The sequence below is a fragment of the Bos taurus genome, chromosome 11 (genome assembly GCF_002263795.3).
Source record: "Bos taurus isolate L1 Dominette 01449 registration number 42190680 breed Hereford chromosome 11, ARS-UCD2.0, whole genome shotgun sequence".
NCBI classification, from domain to species: Eukaryota; Metazoa; Chordata; class Mammalia; order Artiodactyla; family Bovidae; genus Bos; species Bos taurus.
In genome coordinates this window covers 90038674-90057216 of record NC_037338.1, presented here as the reverse complement: position 1 = coordinate 90057216, position 18543 = coordinate 90038674, and the positions used below count along the sequence as shown (strand labels likewise).

Genomic DNA, 18543 nt, shown 5'->3' with positions numbered 1-18543 from the left:
AGAAGGGGACAACAGAGGATAAGATGGTTGGATAGCATCACGGACTCAAAGGACATGAGTTTGAGTTAAATCCAGGAGTTGGTGATGGACACAGAGGCCTGGCGTGCTGCAGTCCATGCGGTCGCAAAGAGTCAGACATGACTGAGTGACTGAACTGTACTGATAAGTGAATCACTTTTTTGTACACCTGAAACTAATACAACCTTGTAAATTAACCATACTTCAATTTTTTTTTAAAAAAAAGAAGGATCTTAGAAAAGCATCTGATTCTTCTCTTGTCTTTTAAAAATGGTATAGACAAGCATAAACCTGCAGGCAAAGATAAATGGCTTAATTTCAACATTTGAAACTTTTCACCATGTGAAAATACATTCATTAAGATGAATCACTAAAGGAAGATTCAGGCATTGATGTTTTTATGTGCCTATACATTTCAACTGAGATCTGAAAGGGGTCCTGAGCTGATAGAGTCTGCTCTCATCGTTTACCAGGCAATCAGTCTTCACTGTTTGGCTCTCCAGACAAACTCTCACTGAGCCCTCGCAAGTAAAGGGCACTGGGGCAGATGCTTCTACAGGTTATGTCCTGCACTAGTAATGCAGCAGCTGTAGAGGTGGCTATGTCTCTGCCTAGTTCTATCACTACCTGCTGGATCCAAATAGAGATTCGAGAGCAGCATGTCCATCTACATCCAGTCTGAACTAGTACTGATTCCAGGAGACGGAGCTATGCCATGGGGCAGAGAAAACCAGATGTTGGTCCTACTCCTGAGACTTTAGTCTTGGCCCTGTTCCAACTTTCATTTTCACGAAGAAGGAAATCGAAACTTAACACTCAGCTGAGCGTTAGTCAAGGAAGGTGTGTTCCTCCTCCCGTATGACAGGGGGCCAGGCATGTATAAAAGCCAGCCTGCAGCTGCAACGCAGTCTCAGGGCACTTGCCACCACAGCGCAGCCTCAGGGCACCTGCCACCATGTGGATGCTGGTACCCATTGCGTTTGCTCTCAAGCTGCTGAATGTCTTCCTGCAGCCCCTGGGCTCTGTGTGGAGCAGCTTGGGGCCCCTGTTCCTCCAGCTCCGTGCAGCATCTTGGCTGGCAGGGGGCGAGAGGAGCCGGCCGCTCCAGGACAGGAGGGAAGCGGGGGAGCCCGGCAGGGCGGAGGGAGAGGACGGCGGCGACCTGCCCACCACCCCCACCAGCGTCAATTACCACTTCACCCGCCAGTGCAACTACAAGTGTGGCTTCTGCTTCCACACAGCCAAAACGTCCTTCGTGCTGCCGCTGGAGGAGGCCAAGAAAGGTCTGCTGATGCTGAAAGAAGCAGGTGAGTCCCCAGACCCAGGAAAACCCTCAGGTGCTCAGTCACTTCAAGAAGGGCGAAGAGGCTGGGTCAGGGAGCAGTCCCGGTCGGAGAGGTTCCCCAGGAACTCAGTCCTTCCCAGGACACAGTGGGGATGCACTCCGGCCAGAGGAGGTGGGGGTGAGCTGTGGATGGGTGCCGAGATCTTCCCAACTTGCAGAGTGGGCTGCATCAGGGAGCAAAGCATCACCGCTTCTTCTAAGTGAGCAGCATGGGGAAGGAGGCAGGTTGGGAAGTTGTGCCTCTCTCTGAGTTGATGTACTGAGTTCCCCAGAAACAGCTGATAAGAGCTACCAACAAATACAAAAACTTTTGACTTAAGAAATGCAATGTTTGGGTTTGTTGTTTGGGATTATTTACGTGCTCTTATCATGAATATTTAGAGAAGCTGTGTACCATTCAAGTAAGGCAGTGCTTTTGCTCTGGAGACTTGCTCACTGAGTGTCACCGTATCAGTAACAGGCAGGTATCTCAGAGACAGCCCAGCCAGTCCAGGTCTAAGGTGATCTGCCCTCCTCCTCTCCCATCTGCCTGTCTTCCCTAGAGCACTTCCTAAGCCAGCAACCTCAGCCACATCACCAGAGTCTTTCTCAACTTGCTTAACTCTGCTGCAGACATATAACACGTACTTGTCTTGCACACATACTGCACGTCACAGTGACCACATCCTGATAAAGAGCAGGCAGATCTGCACAGAGAACAGCAGGGTGCCCATAGCTCCTGCCACCTTCAGCCCCTGCCCTTTCTGCCTGAGGTAACCACTAGCTCCTATTCTGACACCAGCCTTGCCAAATTTGGTAATTTATATGCTGAGAATGCAGAGAAGGCAATGGCCCCCCACTCCACTACTCTTGCCTGGAAAATCCCATGGACAGAGGAGCCTGGTAGGCTGCAGTCCATGGGGTCTCTAGGAGTCGGACATGACTGAGTGACTTCCCTTTCACTTTTCACTTTCATACATTGGAGAAAGAAATGGCAACCCACTCCAGTGTTCTTGCCTGGAGAATCCCAGGCAAGATGGGGGAGCCTGGTGGGCTGCCGTCTCTGGGGTTGCACAGAGTCGGACACGACTGAAGCGACTTAGCAGCAGCAGCAGCAGCAGCATGCTGAGAATGTGCACCTGACCGTTACTGGATCTGACGTATTTCACTCCCCATATGTCTGCCCGGTCATCCGAAGCTCATCCAGCGTCTGACCCACCTCACCGCCGTTCCCAGTGGCGTCTAGTTCAGCATCTTGGTATTTCTCACCAGGACTGTTGCAGTTCATCTCATTGTCCCTTTGTCCCCACGGAAAGCACGTGATCATACGGAAATATATGTTGGATGCATAACTGCCCCTACTGAACTTTCTTCCCTGGCTTCCAAGCCCAAACTTATGAGCACAGGCTTCAAGTACCATGCTGCCGTCCTCACCCCACTTCCTGAAGGACCCCGTGCTATGGGCACATCACGTGACACAATTCTCCCCCAACACCTTCCTCGTGGACCCTGATCACACTGTTCTCTCTTTCTGGAATGCCAGGCACCCCAGGCTCTGTTAGTGAACTTTCAAAGCTCCTTAGAAATATTCCTGGTCTTCTTCATGCAAGATACTTTCCCAGGTGGCACTAGAGGTAAAGAACCCGCCTGCCAATTCAGGAAACCCAAGAGGCTGGGGTTCGATCCCTGGGTCAGGAAGATCCCCTGGAGAAAGGAATGGCAACCCACTCCAGTATTCGTGCCTGGAGACTTCCATGGACAGAGGAGCCTGGTGGGCCAAAATCCATGAGGTCGCAGAGGCAGACATGAATGAGCACCTAAGCACATGGCACAGTGCTATGTTCACAGCACACTACTTACATTGCCAAGGAATGGAAGCAGCCTAACTGCTTGTTATAGCATGTTTAAAATTGTGCTCTTTTGTTTTACTGTTCTGTTTTTAATACTTGGGTCCCCCCAAGAGTTTGAGTTCTAAGACTGAAACTTGACATTCTGTTAATCATTTTATCTAGCAAAATATCTAGCAGGTAATAGGAATCTAATGAATTTTTTGAATAGATGAATTAATGCATGAATGAACAAATGAGGAGAGGACTGAGGTGGTGGAAAGAACTTAGACTCTTGATTCATAAGGCCAGTATTTGAGCTCCTGCTCCAGCACTCATTAGATGTGCCAAGAAATTTGACTTTCTGACTATCAGTTTAATATTCTTTAAAATATAGAGCAAAATGATAGCTCATATATCAATCTTACAAAGTTTCTACAAGCCACAAATAAATGAATGCTCTTGTTTTTTCAGTAGAGCATAAACTATTATAGTTATGATTAATACATATTGTGACCTCTCAGTTTTAAGTAAAGAAAACCAAAGTTAGTTAAGATGGTTAGGGTATAGTATGGGCGGCATGTCCTATAAGTGAAATTTCTGGTAAATGAAGGAAAATCTATTTTGGTGACTGTTAAAATTTAAATTTCCTTTTAAATTTAAATTAAGAAAATAAATGTAAATATACATTACATTTAAAATTAAAATTGCTACACTGGAGGAAGAGGCTTCCTTCGTAGCTCAGTGGGTAAAGAATCTGCCTGCAATGCAGGAGACCTGGGTTTGACTCCTGGGTCAGGAAGGAATTCCCTGGAGAAGGAAATGGCAACCCACTCCAGAGTTCTTAGAGAATCCCATGGATGGAGGAGCCTGGCAGGCTACAGTCCATGAGGTCGAAAGAGTCTGACATGACTGAAGCAACGAAACCACCACCACTCTGGATGAAGATGCTTCCAAAATATATTATTTACTCCTCTGATTTTTACACAGCAGGTTGAATAGAACACAGCCATTATGAGCATCGTCACAGCTCTTGACCTGAGCTGTGACAGGATGGATTGTGTGTTGCCGCCACTGTGAATGAATGGCTCCTTTTCTAAGCTCTTAGCTGCATCTCTACATCCCGTTCCTTCAGTCTTCTCGTTCACTCATCCCCTCTGGCCTGCTCCTCAAACTCATCACGGGCTACACCACTGGCCAACACACTGTTTCACTTTCCCCAGTTACCTGTCCCTGCTTAATCACACTTTTAGGGAACAATATTTTATTTGGAATAATAATGCTTGTCACACAAGCTGCCTCCTAGCATGTTAGCTTATGAAGAGTGAGATGATATAATTTATCACTGTCCTACTGCAGAAACATTTGAGAGCAAAACAGGTCCTGGGAAGAACAACTGATGAGATGTGGTCTCTGTAAACCAGGACTGTCCTGGGAAAGCCAGGATGGAGGGCAAACTCACTTTAGAAAGATCAAAGGCTTTGGAGCTTGGACCTATGTCCTTGGATCTATGTCCTAGCTCCATTTCTCTCTGTTCAGTTCAGTTCAGTCCCTCAGTCGTGTCTGACTCTTTGCAACCCCATGGACTGTGGCACGCCAGGCCTCCCTGTCCATCACCGACTCCCGGAGTTTACCCAAACCCATGTCCATTGAGTCAGTGATACCATCCAACCATCTCACCCTCTGTTGTCCCCTTCTCCTCCTGCCCTCAATCTTTCCCAGCATCAGGGTCTTTTCAAATGAGTCAGTCCTTCACACGAGGTGGCCAAAGTATTGGAGTTTCAGCTTCAGCATCAGTCCTTCCAATTAATATTTAGGACTGATTTCCTTTAGAATGGACTGGTTGAATCTCCTCGCAGTCCAAAGGACTCTCAAGAGTCTTCTGCAACACCACAGTTCAAAAGCATCAATTCTTTGGTGCTCAGCTTTCTTTATAGTCCAATTCTCACATCCATACATGACTATTGGAAAAACCATAGCCTTGACTAGACCGACCTTTGTTGGCAAAGTAATGTCACTGCTTTTTAATATGCTGTCTAGGTTGGTCATAGCTCTTCTTCTAAGGAGCAAGCGTCTTTTAATTTCATGGCTGCAGTCATCATCTGTGGTGATTTTGGAGCCCCCCAACATAAAGTCTGTCACTGTTTCCCTATCTATTTGCCATTTCTCTCCAGTCTCATTCTATTACCTTGAGAAAACTCTACTTTTGCCATTAAAATGATAATGGATGTTAATGAAGTGCTAAAATAGAAGGAAACTCCATGTGCTGTCTGTCCCAGGTATGGAGAAGATCAACTTCTCAGGCGGGGAGCCATTCCTCCAGGACCGGGGCGAGTACCTGGGCAGGCTGGTGAAGTTCTGTAAGCAGGAGCTGCAGCTGCCCAGCGTCAGCATTGTCAGCAACGGGAGCCTGATCCGCGAGAGGTGGTTCCAGAAGTACGGTAAGCAGCCCCCACGGCATGTGACTCTGGCCTCTGTCACTGTTGGTCACTGTATTTCCTTCCATCCTGGGCCTCTGGCCTGGCCTGCTGGGGATCCGAAGGGAGGAAAAAAGCAAGTATGCTTGTTGTAATCTCTCTTCAGGCTGCACGCCAAGTTTCAGTAGGGCTCTCATAAACAAGTATGGCAAAGCAGATAGCAGGACCCACCAGCAGATGCTCCCGTCCATTATCAAAGTAGCTTTAGTTGAGTCATTAGTGGGGAAGATGAACACAGTGGACAGTTTGGCAAGCCCTGACCTTATTGTTTCCTATTCATGTTTAATTTTTAGAGTATTTATGTAAATGACTCTATTTTAGTAGTGTCCTGTATAAATTGAGGGATTGGACTAAAATAGTCATTCTCCCCTCTGGCTATGTATTTTTTGGCTACTGAGGAACTTTAAATAAGACATCACTGCTGGGACTGGCCTCCAGACTATTTATTTCAGAGCCTTGTGGTGTGTGGACATTCCAACTTGGGGTGCTCCAAAGGGATTCCACTCTGCAATCAGGGTTACGAACGCCTGGTCTTAAGACTGTTGATATTTTGCCACTAAGTCGTGTCCTACTCTTTTGTGACCTCATGAATAGTAACCTGCCAGGCTCCTCTGTCCATGGGATTCTCCAGGCAAAAATACTGGAGTAGGTTGCCATTTCCTTCTCCAGGGGCTCTTCCTGACTCAGGGATCAAACCTGTGTCTCCTACATTGGCAGGTGGATTCTTTACCACTAAGCCACCAGAGAAGCCTAAGACTGTAGAGGTCCCTTAGTGCTAATTTTTACATAGATATTAATATTCTTGGAGAAGTAAATGGCAACCCACTCCAGTATCCTTGCCTAGAAAATCTCTTGGACACAGGAGCCTGGTGGGCTGCAGTCCATGGGGTTGCAAAGAGTTGGGCATGACTGAGTGACTAACACTTACACTTATTAATATTCTTAGAGCATTACCTGGAATTTAGGAAGCATGTGAAAAATGTTAGCTATTATTACACTTTATTTGACTTATTTATTTAGTCTATTCTATTTATTTTGTTTTTTAACAGTTTTTTAAAATTAATTCTTATTGGAGTATAGCTGTTTACAATATTGTGTTAGTTTCTGCCGTACAGCAGAGTGGATCAGCTGTTTGTTTACATGTATCCCCTCTTTTTTTTGATTTCCACCCCATTTAGGTCAGCACAGAGCACTACTACCATTTTAGTAAACAGTTCTGATTGGACTCTTTGGGTAAATGTTCTGTGTTTGCTTTCTGTGAGTTGTTTGAGTCTTGAAATCACTCAAAGGGTAGTTGCATGTATGATTTATTGAGGATGTTCACGGGAATCTCTGATGAAACCCTCTTTCCTAAACAATGAAGAAATATGGACGTGGGGGAGGGGAGGGTGGGGTGTGGGGGAGGGTTGTACTTCCCATCTGGGAAAGGTTAACAGGAGGAGCACAGGGCCACAAGTCAGCAACAAAACACCCGTGAAGGTAGTCACTCAGTCAAAGGTGACCATCAGAAATTCAAAAGTAAGCTTTGGGAACTGGATTTAGAGAGATAAGACAGGGTTAGGGAGCCATGTAAGCAGAGAAGACTGAGTTGGGTTTGCTGGCTGTGTCCTGGGCAGTGCGTTCCCTCCAAGAGGTGTGGTGTGAGGAGTAAGGACCACGAGCAGTGTTGCACCTTAGGGCAAAAGCTCAGAAGCTGGTCTGGAAAGGCAGTGCAAAGTAGCAAATTTGGAAGTGTCTAAGAATGGCACCCCACTCCAGTACTCTTGCCTGGAAAATCCCATGGACGGAGGAGCCTGGTAGGCCGAAGTCCATGGGGTTGTGAAGAGTTGGACATGACTGAGCGACTTAACTTTCACTTTTTACTTTCATGAGTTAGAGAAGGAAATGGCAACCCACTCCAATGTTCTTGCCTGGAGAATCCCAGGTGCAGCGGAGCCTGGTGGGCTGCCGTCTATGGGGTCGGTCACACAGAGTCGGACACGACTGAAGTGACTTAGCAGTAGCAGCAAGAAAAAGGATGATGCTGAAGATCCAATACTTTGACCACCTGATGCGAAAAGTCGACTCAATGGAAAAGACCCTGATGCTGGGAAAGACTGAAGGCAGGAGGAGAAGTGGGAGGCAGAGGATGAGATGGTTAGATAGCATCACCAACTCAATGGACATGAATTTGACCAAACTCCTGGAGTTAGTGGAGGACAGGAGAGCCTGGCATGCTGCTGTCCATGGGGTCACAAAGAATCAGACATGAATGACTTAGTGACTGAAAAACAGCAAAGAAAAAAGATCACTGGAGAAAACAAGAAAGTGCAAGGACTATTCATAGCAGACACTTTGACAGCCAATTGTGAACAGCCATTGATTTTTGTCCTATATCAGAGATCAGGGTTAGTGTTGCCATACCCTCAGACTATTAAAGATACATCCTAAATCTACACTCTATTTTTTTACACCTTTTATTTTGTATTAGAGTGTGTTCCACGTGCTCAGTCGCTCAGTCGTGTCAGACTCTGCAACCCCATGGACTATATAGCCGGCCAAGCCCCTCTGTCCATAGAATTTCCCAGGCAAGAATACTGGAGTGGGTTGCCATTTCCTCCTCCAATTTAGTTATACATAAATCTACTCTTTCTCAAATTCTTTTTCCCATTAAGGTTATTAAAGAGTATTGAGCAGAGTTCCCTTTGCTCCATAGTAGGTGCTTGTTGGTTGTCTGTTTTAAACATAACAGTTTAGACCGCTATGGTCAGTCTATGGTCATAGACTGTCCAGGTCAGTCCCAAGTGCTTCCACTTGGTTAGTCGCAGACCCGAGGCTGTCACTGCCCTGCTCCCTCCCGGTGATCATGCATTCATTCTCTAAGTCAGAGAGTCTGTTTCCATTTGTAAATAAGTTCCTGTGTATCATTTTTAAGATTCTGCAATACAAGCCCTATCATTCCATGTTTCTCTTTTTCTGCCCAACTTCACTCAATATGACAATTTCCTGGTCCATCCATATTGCTGTGGTTGCATTATTTCATTCTTTTTAATGACTATGTTCAATCTCCCAAATAAAACTCTTTGAAAACAGCATGAAATATTTTTGTTACCAAGTCGAAGCTGGCTCTGCTCACCACACGACAAGCCTTAAAACTGGGAGAGGAGGTGTTGAGACAAGGAATAAGGACTTGACTCCAAAAGCTGGCAGAAGGACCAGATCGCAGACTGTCTCAAAAAAAGCATCTCATTGGGGTCTGGAGCAGATGAGGAATAAAGTAAAAAGGCCCCAGGTTTTGCAATTATTCCCTCAAGGGCCCTCAGGAAGGATATGTATGTTTCTTTTCTCTTGCAGGTGGACAAGTTCAGGGTGTTTCTCTGAACAAAAGCATTTTGGTTTAACATTCAGGCAGAGGGCCAGGGTTCTCTGAGGCAGGCCATTGTGTATGGACAGTATTCTTTTAGTGAACAATAGCAAAGGGAAGCAAAGGTCAAAGTAACAGACACAGAGCTGACATGTAGTCAGATTTAGCTCCTGTAACATTTTTAAATGTCTGGAGGAACAAACAAAACGTTTTTGCCTACTTCTGTGGTCCTTAAGGCTCCAGTTCTCCACCTCTGGCTTGAAAGCCTATGCTCTTTTATATATATATATAATTTTATTTCTTTGTTTTTGGCTGTGCTGACTTCCCTGCTGTGAGGGCTTTTCTCTAGTTTTGGGCACAAGAGGCAACTCTTCCTTGTAGAGGCTTCTCGTGTTGCGAAGCACAGGCTCAGGGGCATGTAGGCTTCTGTCGCTGTGGCTCCTGGGCTTGGAGCCCAAGCTCAGTAGTGGTACTCGGGCTTGGTTGCTCTGAGGCATGTGGGCATCTTCCTAGATCAGGGAGTGAACCCGTGTCTCCTGCGTTGGCAGGCCGATTTTTTCCCCGTCAGCCACCAGGGAAGCCCCAAATCCTATGCTTTCATCCTTGGATGGAAAAGCTTAACCTAAGTTTTCCTCCTTGGACAGAAAAGCCTAACGGTGATCGTTTTCCCTCAGGTGAATATTTGGACATTCTCGCCATCTCCTGTGACAGCTTTGACGAGCAGGTCAATGTCCTTATTGGCCGTGGTCAAGGAAAGAAGAACCACGTGGAAAATCTCCAGAAACTGAGGACATGGTGTAAGGAATACAGAGTGGCCTTCAAGATAAACTCAGTCATCAATCGATTCAACGTGGACGAGGATATGAAGGAACAGATAACCGCGCTCAACCCCGTCCGCTGGAAGGTACCAACCGCATTGCTTTTGTGATTGTAATGCAGTGAGCGTTCAGGAGAGATTTGCTTCAGGGACACCAAAAATGATAAGGATACAGAGAGCTCTGGACTCAGAGAGCCAGCTGGGTTTGGTCCTTCTTGCTGCTAGACTTAGAATTGACTTCTGGGGACTCATCCCATACGCACTGTCCTGAAACAGATTAGCAGGAGGACTTGTGTGAATATGTCGGTTTTTGTTTTGTTTTGTTTTTGGTAAAGATTTATTCATTTTTGACTGTGCTGGGTCTTCACTGCCACATGAACTTTTTTCTAATTGCAGCAATGAGGGTCTATTCTCTAGGTGCAGGGTGTGAGCTTCTCATTATGGTGACTTCTCTTGATGCAGAGCACAAGCTTTAGACTTCAGTAGTTAACAGCATGTGGACTCAGGATTTGCAGCTCCTGGGCTCAGTAGTTGTGGTGCATGGGCTTAGTGGCTCCGAGGCATGTGGGATCTTCCCAGTTCAGGGATTGAACTTGTGTCCTTTGCATTGCAAGGAGATTTCTTAATCACTGGACCGCCAAGGAAGCCCCTGAATATGTATTCTTAACAATTTGCCCTGGTCATTGTCATGCAAGAATCCATCAAAGTCTGTGGCTGGATCCCAGACTAATACAACTGAAGATAGTATGTAGAATTCAATTCTAGGAAGGAAAAGAGAGGAAGAAAACTCATGGAATATGAAGCTATGTCTGCTGGGATAAAGTGGGAAGGCAAAATGGGAAAGGTTTAATTCTGCCAAAAAACCAGGAAGACTTCATGTAGGAGGCGGTATTTGACTCCTTCTCTAGCAGATGAGTCTTCCTTGACTCAGATGGTAAAAAATCCTCCTGCAGTGGATTAAATCCAGTGCAGGTGACCTGGATTTGATCCCTAGGTCTGGAAGATCCTCTGGAGAAGGAATGACAACCCACTCCATATTCTTGCCTGGAGAATCCCATGGACAGAGGAGCCTGGCGGGCTATGGTTCATGGGGTCTCAAAGAGTCGGACATGACTGAAGCAACTTAGCAGGCATGCATGCACATAATGGCTTAAAACCTAAAGGGACTACCTCAAAATTAAAGTGTTAAATATTTTAGGAAGCCTATTTCAACTGGTATATTTCATCACTTAAATCTAAAATGTAGTAAGAAACAATATGCATTTCTATAAAGGTTTAAAAACTACTTTTAAAAATACCACAGTATAAATACTAACAATAAAATGCTGATCTAAAAAATTGAAAATTTATAGGCAGATGTATTATAAATGGCTTCCCAGGTGGCACTAGTTATAAAGAATGTGCCTGCCAATGCAGGAGATGCAGGAGGTGTGCATCTCAGGAAGATTCCTGGGTCAGGAAGAGCCCCTGTTAAGAGGGCATGGCAACCCACTCCCCACTCCAGTATTCTTATCTGGAGAAACCCATGGACAGAGGAGCCTGGTGGGCTACAGTCCATGGAGTCGCAAAGAGTTGGACACAACTGAGTGACTGAGCACGCGTATTATAAACCTGATTATTTTGTATCAAAGAACTATGACATAGATATATACATAAAAATCACTTCTATTCCTCAAGTCCCCCAAAACTGTTCATCTCAATAGGTATAACTAGCTGATGTTCCAAACCCAAAGGCTAGAGATGACCCCAAAAGTAATAGTAAAGGAGTTCCTCTCCTATACTTTCCAATTCCAATTCTGTTCATCTCATGAAGATTATTTTCAGAACACTAAGAGAGATTTCTAGATATATAAAATATTCTTATGAATTTACATTGATTTCAGCTGAAGTTTCTAATTTTGTAAAAGATGCCCAATTACCCAATGTTGATCCCCTGGAGAAGGAAATAGCAACCTACTCCAGTATCCTTGCCTGGAAAATTCCATGGATGGAGAAGCCTGGCAGACTACAGTCCACAGGGTTGAAAATAGTTGGACACGACTGAGCAACTTCAATTCATTTAACTCATATTATGAAAAAAAAAAAAAAAAGACTAAATCAAATATAACCTAGATCAGTTTTTTAAAACATTATATTTTGGGAATATTTGGGCTTTTAGTACCATATTCCTAAATTTCAGGTCACATTTTCATTTTGCCAGAGCAGTGTCTTTCTAGAATGTTCCTCAGTTGAACAAGTTTTCTCTGCTGAGCTTCCCTGGTGACGCAGATGGTAAAGAATCCGCCTGCAATGCGGGAGACGTGGGTTCGATCCCTGGGTCAGGAAGATCTCCTGGAGAAGGAAATGTGTGCTCACTCCAGTATGCTTGCCTGGGAAATCCCATGGACAGAGGAGCATGGTGGGCTGCAGTCCACAGTCCACGGGGTCGCAAAGAGCCGGACACAACTGAGCGACTAACAATTTCACTTTCTCTGCTCAGGAGGGATGAAGCTTGGTTCAGAGGGAAATGCAATTTGGGATAAAAAGTGGTGGAAAGCTCGTTAGGAGGCCAACACCACCCTTGTGTTTCAGGTCTTCCAGTGTCTCATAATTGAGGGTGAGAACTCTGGAGAAGATGCTCTGAGAGAAGCGGAACGGTTCGTGATCAGCGACGAGGAGTTTGAAGCGTTCTTGGATCGCCACAAGGATGTGTCCTGCTTGGTGCCCGAGTCTAACCAGAAGGTCAGAAAGTGAACTTTCTAAGTGTATTAAAGTGTATTAATAGAAAGTGAACATCATTTTGTTTCCCATCACACACGTAGCTCCAAAGAGAAAAGTGTCTCCACCAAGGGCTGCCCATGCTGGGATGTGGGAGGGTTTCGTGGAGAAAGGGGAGGAGTCTCATGGTAGATATAGAAGCTGTACTAAATCTTTAGGTTTCCAGTGAGAACAGTGGATATGTCTTGTTAGCACAAATGCGTATGTCCTGTAGATTAAACCATGTCAGCCAAAGCATGTCTACCCTGCAGAGATTCCACAGAGTAAATAATCAGAGTGTTCTCTGAAGCCAAAGGAAAAAAGAACTTCTTGTTCAAAGCTATGTTCCTGCAGTGTTAAGGAGAGGAGTAAAAAAAAAAAAAATTGAAGGTAGTCTGATACTCAGCATACAGAGAACAGGTAAACTCATGTTGTCAGTATGGAATGTTATACTGACTAAGTACATTAGGGAGCCAGGATAAATTTGCATGATATGATATTGGGTGGAAATAAAGAACAACAGGCAAAATCCATTCTACCTTTAATCCTAGTGTGCACGGGTGTGTATGTACGCATCCTGTGGTCGTCTTGGGGTAATGGATTATCAATCATTTTTGTCTACCTTGATAACTCTTCAGACTTTAAATTTTTCTAAAATAGGTAGTTTTATTATTTTTCAATTATTTAAAAATCAAAAGCTTTCCCCATCTTCCCCCGAAGAATAAACATGCAGCAAAATCTCTCCCTCACATGCTTATATCATATTGGAAATTCCAGAACAAGGACTCATTCCTTATGCTTTAGACTCCTAAGTCATGTTGACCAGAGCATGAATAAGAAAATTCCCAGATGGGGTCAGAGCAGCTTTCAAAAAGAGGACAGAAAACAGAGGAGAATACTCATATGTCCACACTGTTGTATTTGACTTTATAAAAGTTGTCTTAATTATGCAGTTAATGTGAGATCAAAGAACATATAAGTTATAATAAGCATTACTATTAATACTTGGGTGAGTTCTTCACAGAGGGACCATGAACCAGAAATCACTCCCCCATTTCAGAAACACAGGGGCCTGAGTCATAGAATTAACTGACCTCACCATGTCAGAGGCAGGATTAACTGACCTCACCTACATCAGAAAAAGGGTTAACTGACCTCACCCACATCAGAGATAAAGTTAGCTGACCTCAGCTGTGTGAGAGGCAAGGTTGGGCTGACTTCACCTATGTCAAAGGTAAAGAAAGGTGAACTAAAGTTGCCGTAGAGACCAACAGCCTACAAGACTGAAAAATATTTACAATCTGGCCTTTATGCAAACACATGTGCAGACCCCAACCTCTGTGGGTACGTAGGGAGGGTACAACTTCCTACAGAAGTACAGATACACCCTCCGCCTACCTCTGAAAGACGTCACTAGTTACGAGGAATGAAAGCAATGTTCAAGTCCTCAGTAAGCTCCCAGGTAATAGCATTAAAGGGCTTCCCAGGTGGCTCTAGTGGTAAAGTACCCGCCTGACAATCCAGGAGACATAAGAGACACAGGTTCGATCCCTGGGTTGGGAAGATCCCCTGGAGAAAGAACTGGCAACCCACTCCAGTATTCATGCCTGGAGAATCCCATAGACAGAGGAGCCTGGGGGACTACAGTCCACGGGGTGGCGAAGAGTTGGACACGGCTGAAGCAACTTAGTACACAGGCAGTAGCATTAGAGATTCTGCTTTATTCACTGAAAAGGGGGTCCGTTAGAGGCATGTCACACACATGAGGAACACTGAACAGGGAAGGACGGGGCACTCCAAGATCTGGAGGGCATGGAGAGTTAGCCTGGGTGTTTCCTTGTCAGAGGCGCTTTCAGAGCGCCCTGTGACCCTTCCAGCAGGACGCAGAGGCCAGCTTGCTGGAATCTGTTAGAATCTGAATGGACACAGACAGCTTGCCCGGGTGGGGGGCATTTTGGGTGGGGGCGGGGTCCTGGCAGGTGGCTTACCTTGTGGAGATGAATCCAAAGATGCTCAGGAGATTTGAGAAATGGTGACTCCAGAGATAAGGTGAAGCAAACACACGAACATTGTAAGGCAGACAGCTGAGTGTACGTACTGAAAAATATGCCTGAAACTAAATTTGTCTGTAATTTCTCCTTTGCAGATGAGAGATTCCTACCTTATTCTGGATGAATATGTGAGTATTTCTAGTGCATCATAAAATGATCCCTTAAAAATAAGCTAAGCAGCAAGGCCAGAGTTGAGTTACAATCAGCATAACCGTTTAACCCATATTCGTTCTTTTTAGCCAGCATTTCCTATTTTTATTGTCACTGATTAGCATCAACACTATAGAGCCCTGACTTCATCCACTGTGCCCACATTGGAGCTAAGGCGTTGGGCAGGTGTTGGCTTGAACCCAGTGCCCATGTTTGCATGACCACCCTGCCCCCTCCGCCACTACACGGTGTCTTCTCCGTGGCCATGGATCCACGGAGGTTGTGTGGAGCTGACATCACACAAAGCAGACTCCCTCTGTTATGCCATCTTTGGCTGGCTTCTCTGGTCATGGGGTACCAGGGGTTCTTTGCAGGAAGGATGTGTCACAAGTCACATTATTGCCTTTAATTCCTCAGATGCTGCCGGCTTATCTCTAACAGATTGCCGTCAGCTTTGGGGTGAAGAGGTTGCAGAGTCCCCTAAAGCCACCAATACATTCCTATGCCACTGCCTTCCGAGGGAAAAGATAACCCAGCATTCTCAAAACTGAAAAATCACTTTCCCTTTCTCTCTCTGTCTCTTCTGTTTTTGTCCCAATTCAGAAACGTTTGCCAATATTTCTAGCACAGGACAAATACTTCCATTCAAAGACCTGTGTTTAAGAAATGAGTTCCAAGAACAGTGGCTTTTCCATATTTAAGTTGGATTTGGTGTTTCAAGAAATGCTTACTGTGACTTTTGACACTTTATTATTTTCAAGTTAATCAGTGATACTTCACAGTCATTCACTTTTTTGTCAATATGAGCTTTCTTTACAGAGCAGAGGGGTGAGGGTGATAACACAAGTGTTTAGTTTATGGGTTCAAGGTAGAGAGGAAAAGTCAAACGGAATTTATTTTTGGAGTATCCTTACTGCCTGGGGATTTTTACCAATGTTCCTTCAAAATTCTCTGGTATCTGCATAGTTGGAATAAACAGAGTGGGAACAAAATTTACTTTTGACAATTTAAGAGCATTTTGATTCAGTAAGAATTACTATAAAATGCTCTGTGCCATGGTAGGTCATAAGGTATGAAGATCTGGTTCCTCGCTCCAGGATGCTTAATTTAGGATAAAAACCAAGACCCCTGGACTTCCCTGGTGGCTCAGTGGCAAAGAACCTGACTGCCAATGCAGGAGATGTGGGTTCAATCCCTGATCCAGGAAGATCCCCTGGAGGAGGAAATGGCAACCCACTCCAGTGTTCCTGCCTGGGAAATCCCAGGGACAGAGGAGCTTGGCGGGCTACAGTCCATGGGGGTAGCAAAGAGTCGGACAGGCTGAGTGAGTGAATACCACCACCAAGACCCTTAACAGGGCACGTGACACTTCTTGATGTGGGACCTGCCTGGCTTTGAAGTGCCTTTTCGTACAACCTTCTCTCCCTTTCTTAAAAGAACATTTTATTATTCTTCACTTGCTTGTGCACACACAGTTTTCACACCAGCAATATCATCTACCTGAAATTTCGCAAATTTACTGTATTGTTTCTGGGCTTTAACAATACTACTCTCTCCGGCTTACAATTTCAAAACACAACTCAGATGTCAGCATCTTTTGGAAGACTTTCCAAATTATCCTACCCTCCAATGGAGGGATACGTACATGTATACAATTCTGGTTATCCTGCACTTACCTGGCCTAACGTGTTCAGGTGGGTGAAGAGAGCTGGTTGAGAGCAGAAATGCTGTCCAATGGGCTCAGCATCCCCAGGGGAGCATCTCACTTATAGGTCTCCACAAACATTTGTTGGAATGATTGGAATATCCAGAATCATTTTGAGTTGATCCCTCTAGTTGAGTTTTATAGGAAAATTATATGGAAATATTCTAACTTTTGTCCTGAATTTCCTAGATGCGCTTCCTGAACTGTAGAAATGGGCGGAAGGATCCTTCCAAGTCCATCTTGGACGTGGGTGTAGAAGAAGCTATAAAATTCAGTGGCTTTGATGAGAAGATGTTTCTAAAGCGAGGAGGGAAATATGTATGGAGCAAAGCAGACCTGAAGTTAGACTGGTGAAGTTGAACTGGTGAAGCTGGAAGCTGGACCACCCTCTGCCCACCCGTGGGGACCACCTTGGGACTCTGTGTGTGGCTGCCCCCCTTCTGATGGGCACTTCTCAGGGGCCCCAAATCCTGTTTTCATCGCATGTGGAATCTGCTTGTCTGTGGTAACTGAACCCACACAAATAACATAGATAATTGAAATCCGTAGCTCATACAAGACAATTAACCTTAGTTAAGTAGCTCATTTTGCATTTAATGCTCAAGTAGTGTCTACTGTGGCTCCTGTGCTTCCGTTTTGGAGTTGTTTTCCCAGTCCTTTCAGTTTATAGTTATTTTCCCATCTGGAAAAATTAGGAAGTCTCTCCACCTGTGGGGAGGCTTTTTATTTCTCAGCCTTTATATCATTGCAACCTTGGATACTTAACTAGACGTTGATAAATAGTCCATACATATTTCAAAAAATAAGAAATGTTCATCTTATCAGGCTTTGGTGAGACCCAGAAAGAGAAAATCTGCAGCCCATACTGACTATGCCAGGAATGTGAGCCATCTCCCTTTTGTTTTCCAAGAGTCTTAACAAAACCCAGGTATGCTTTACGTTTCATGATGGAGTTGACACGGGGTCGGGGCTTGGGTTGCCGTGCGGATCTTCTGAGCCTGCAGGCAACAACATTGTTTATTTGCTCGGTTGTCTGCACATCACCAGGAAGTGACAGTTTCCTGGATCGGCACGATCCCGTTGGCAAAAGCACCAGGTGACAGCGGAGCAGGGGGCTGCGACTGGACCTGGCTTTTCTGTGAATAAGGCTGTGGCACAAAGCTACTCTTTCCCATTTAACTCTGAACCACTTGAAATAAGGATGTAATCTAGGGCAACGTGAGAAAGTTCCAGAGCCTTCTCTTACTGCTAAGAAAGAGCTCGAAGAAAAACGTCATTTGAATTGGGTCAAGGAACAAAACCCTCTTCTGGTGGAAATACCACCTGAACTTTATTCGTGTAATTTTATTCATGTAACACTATCCCATTGCCTGGGAAGTAATAGTTTCCTATCATTGCTCTAAAACAGCAAAATCACAGACAATTTTTTGCTCAAAGAACTCTTTAATTAATAATCCAGCTGCCGTTTTGGCCACTAGATGGCATCTAAATGTTGCCTGATTCTGTTAAGCCTCCACGTAGATATTCTACTTCAGAATCTTTTTTTCAAGACTTGCAGATTTTAAAAGTTCGGTTTAAGTGATTTTTTTTTTCCTCAGAAAAGATATCCTTACTTCAAATGTTAAGTCACTGTGATTCAAATGAAATATGAAGTGAATTTCTCTCAACCTGAGGGAAACTACATTTCTCTTTCCCCAAAGAGAAATAATATAAAGTAAAACATTGCACTTAGAAAAATGAAAAAAATATGTATATAAAGATAAAAACAATAAAATTAAAAAAATGAAAAAAAAGAAAAATGAAAAATAAGCTATTTTAAATACACTTTCCAGCTGTTTTTACACCACCACCCACTTCCTTATGCACTGACAGAATTTTCAATTCCTTAATGTTTAAAATATTCAAGTGTTCATTTTTCTTTAGCTGAAGAAGTAGCATTACAGTAAATTTCAAGTTTGGATTATATAACATTTTGCTTTATATTTTGTTTTTAAATATTTGGGTCTATTTTGTGAGATGTATTTCTTTTTATTAGGAAAATAAAAGATAATTTCAGTGAGGTATCGCCATTAAAGTATTAAAGGCAAGTATTTTTG

The 18543-nt window shown here is 44.3% G+C and overlaps 1 protein-coding gene across 1 annotated transcript; it reads left to right on the top strand.

Annotated features, from left to right (window-relative positions):
* The first annotated feature begins 925 nt into the window (after positions 1 to 925).
* Positions 926 to 18230, top strand: RSAD2 (radical S-adenosyl methionine domain containing 2). Its single transcript, NM_001045941.1, is given in 6 exon segments — positions 926 to 1325; positions 5448 to 5609; positions 9663 to 9892; positions 12377 to 12526; positions 14688 to 14720; positions 16637 to 18230. Coding segments are annotated over 6 exon segments (1092 nt in total). The 5' UTR covers positions 926 to 973; the 3' UTR covers positions 16802 to 18230.
* Positions 18231 to 18543: the final 313 nt, after the last annotated feature.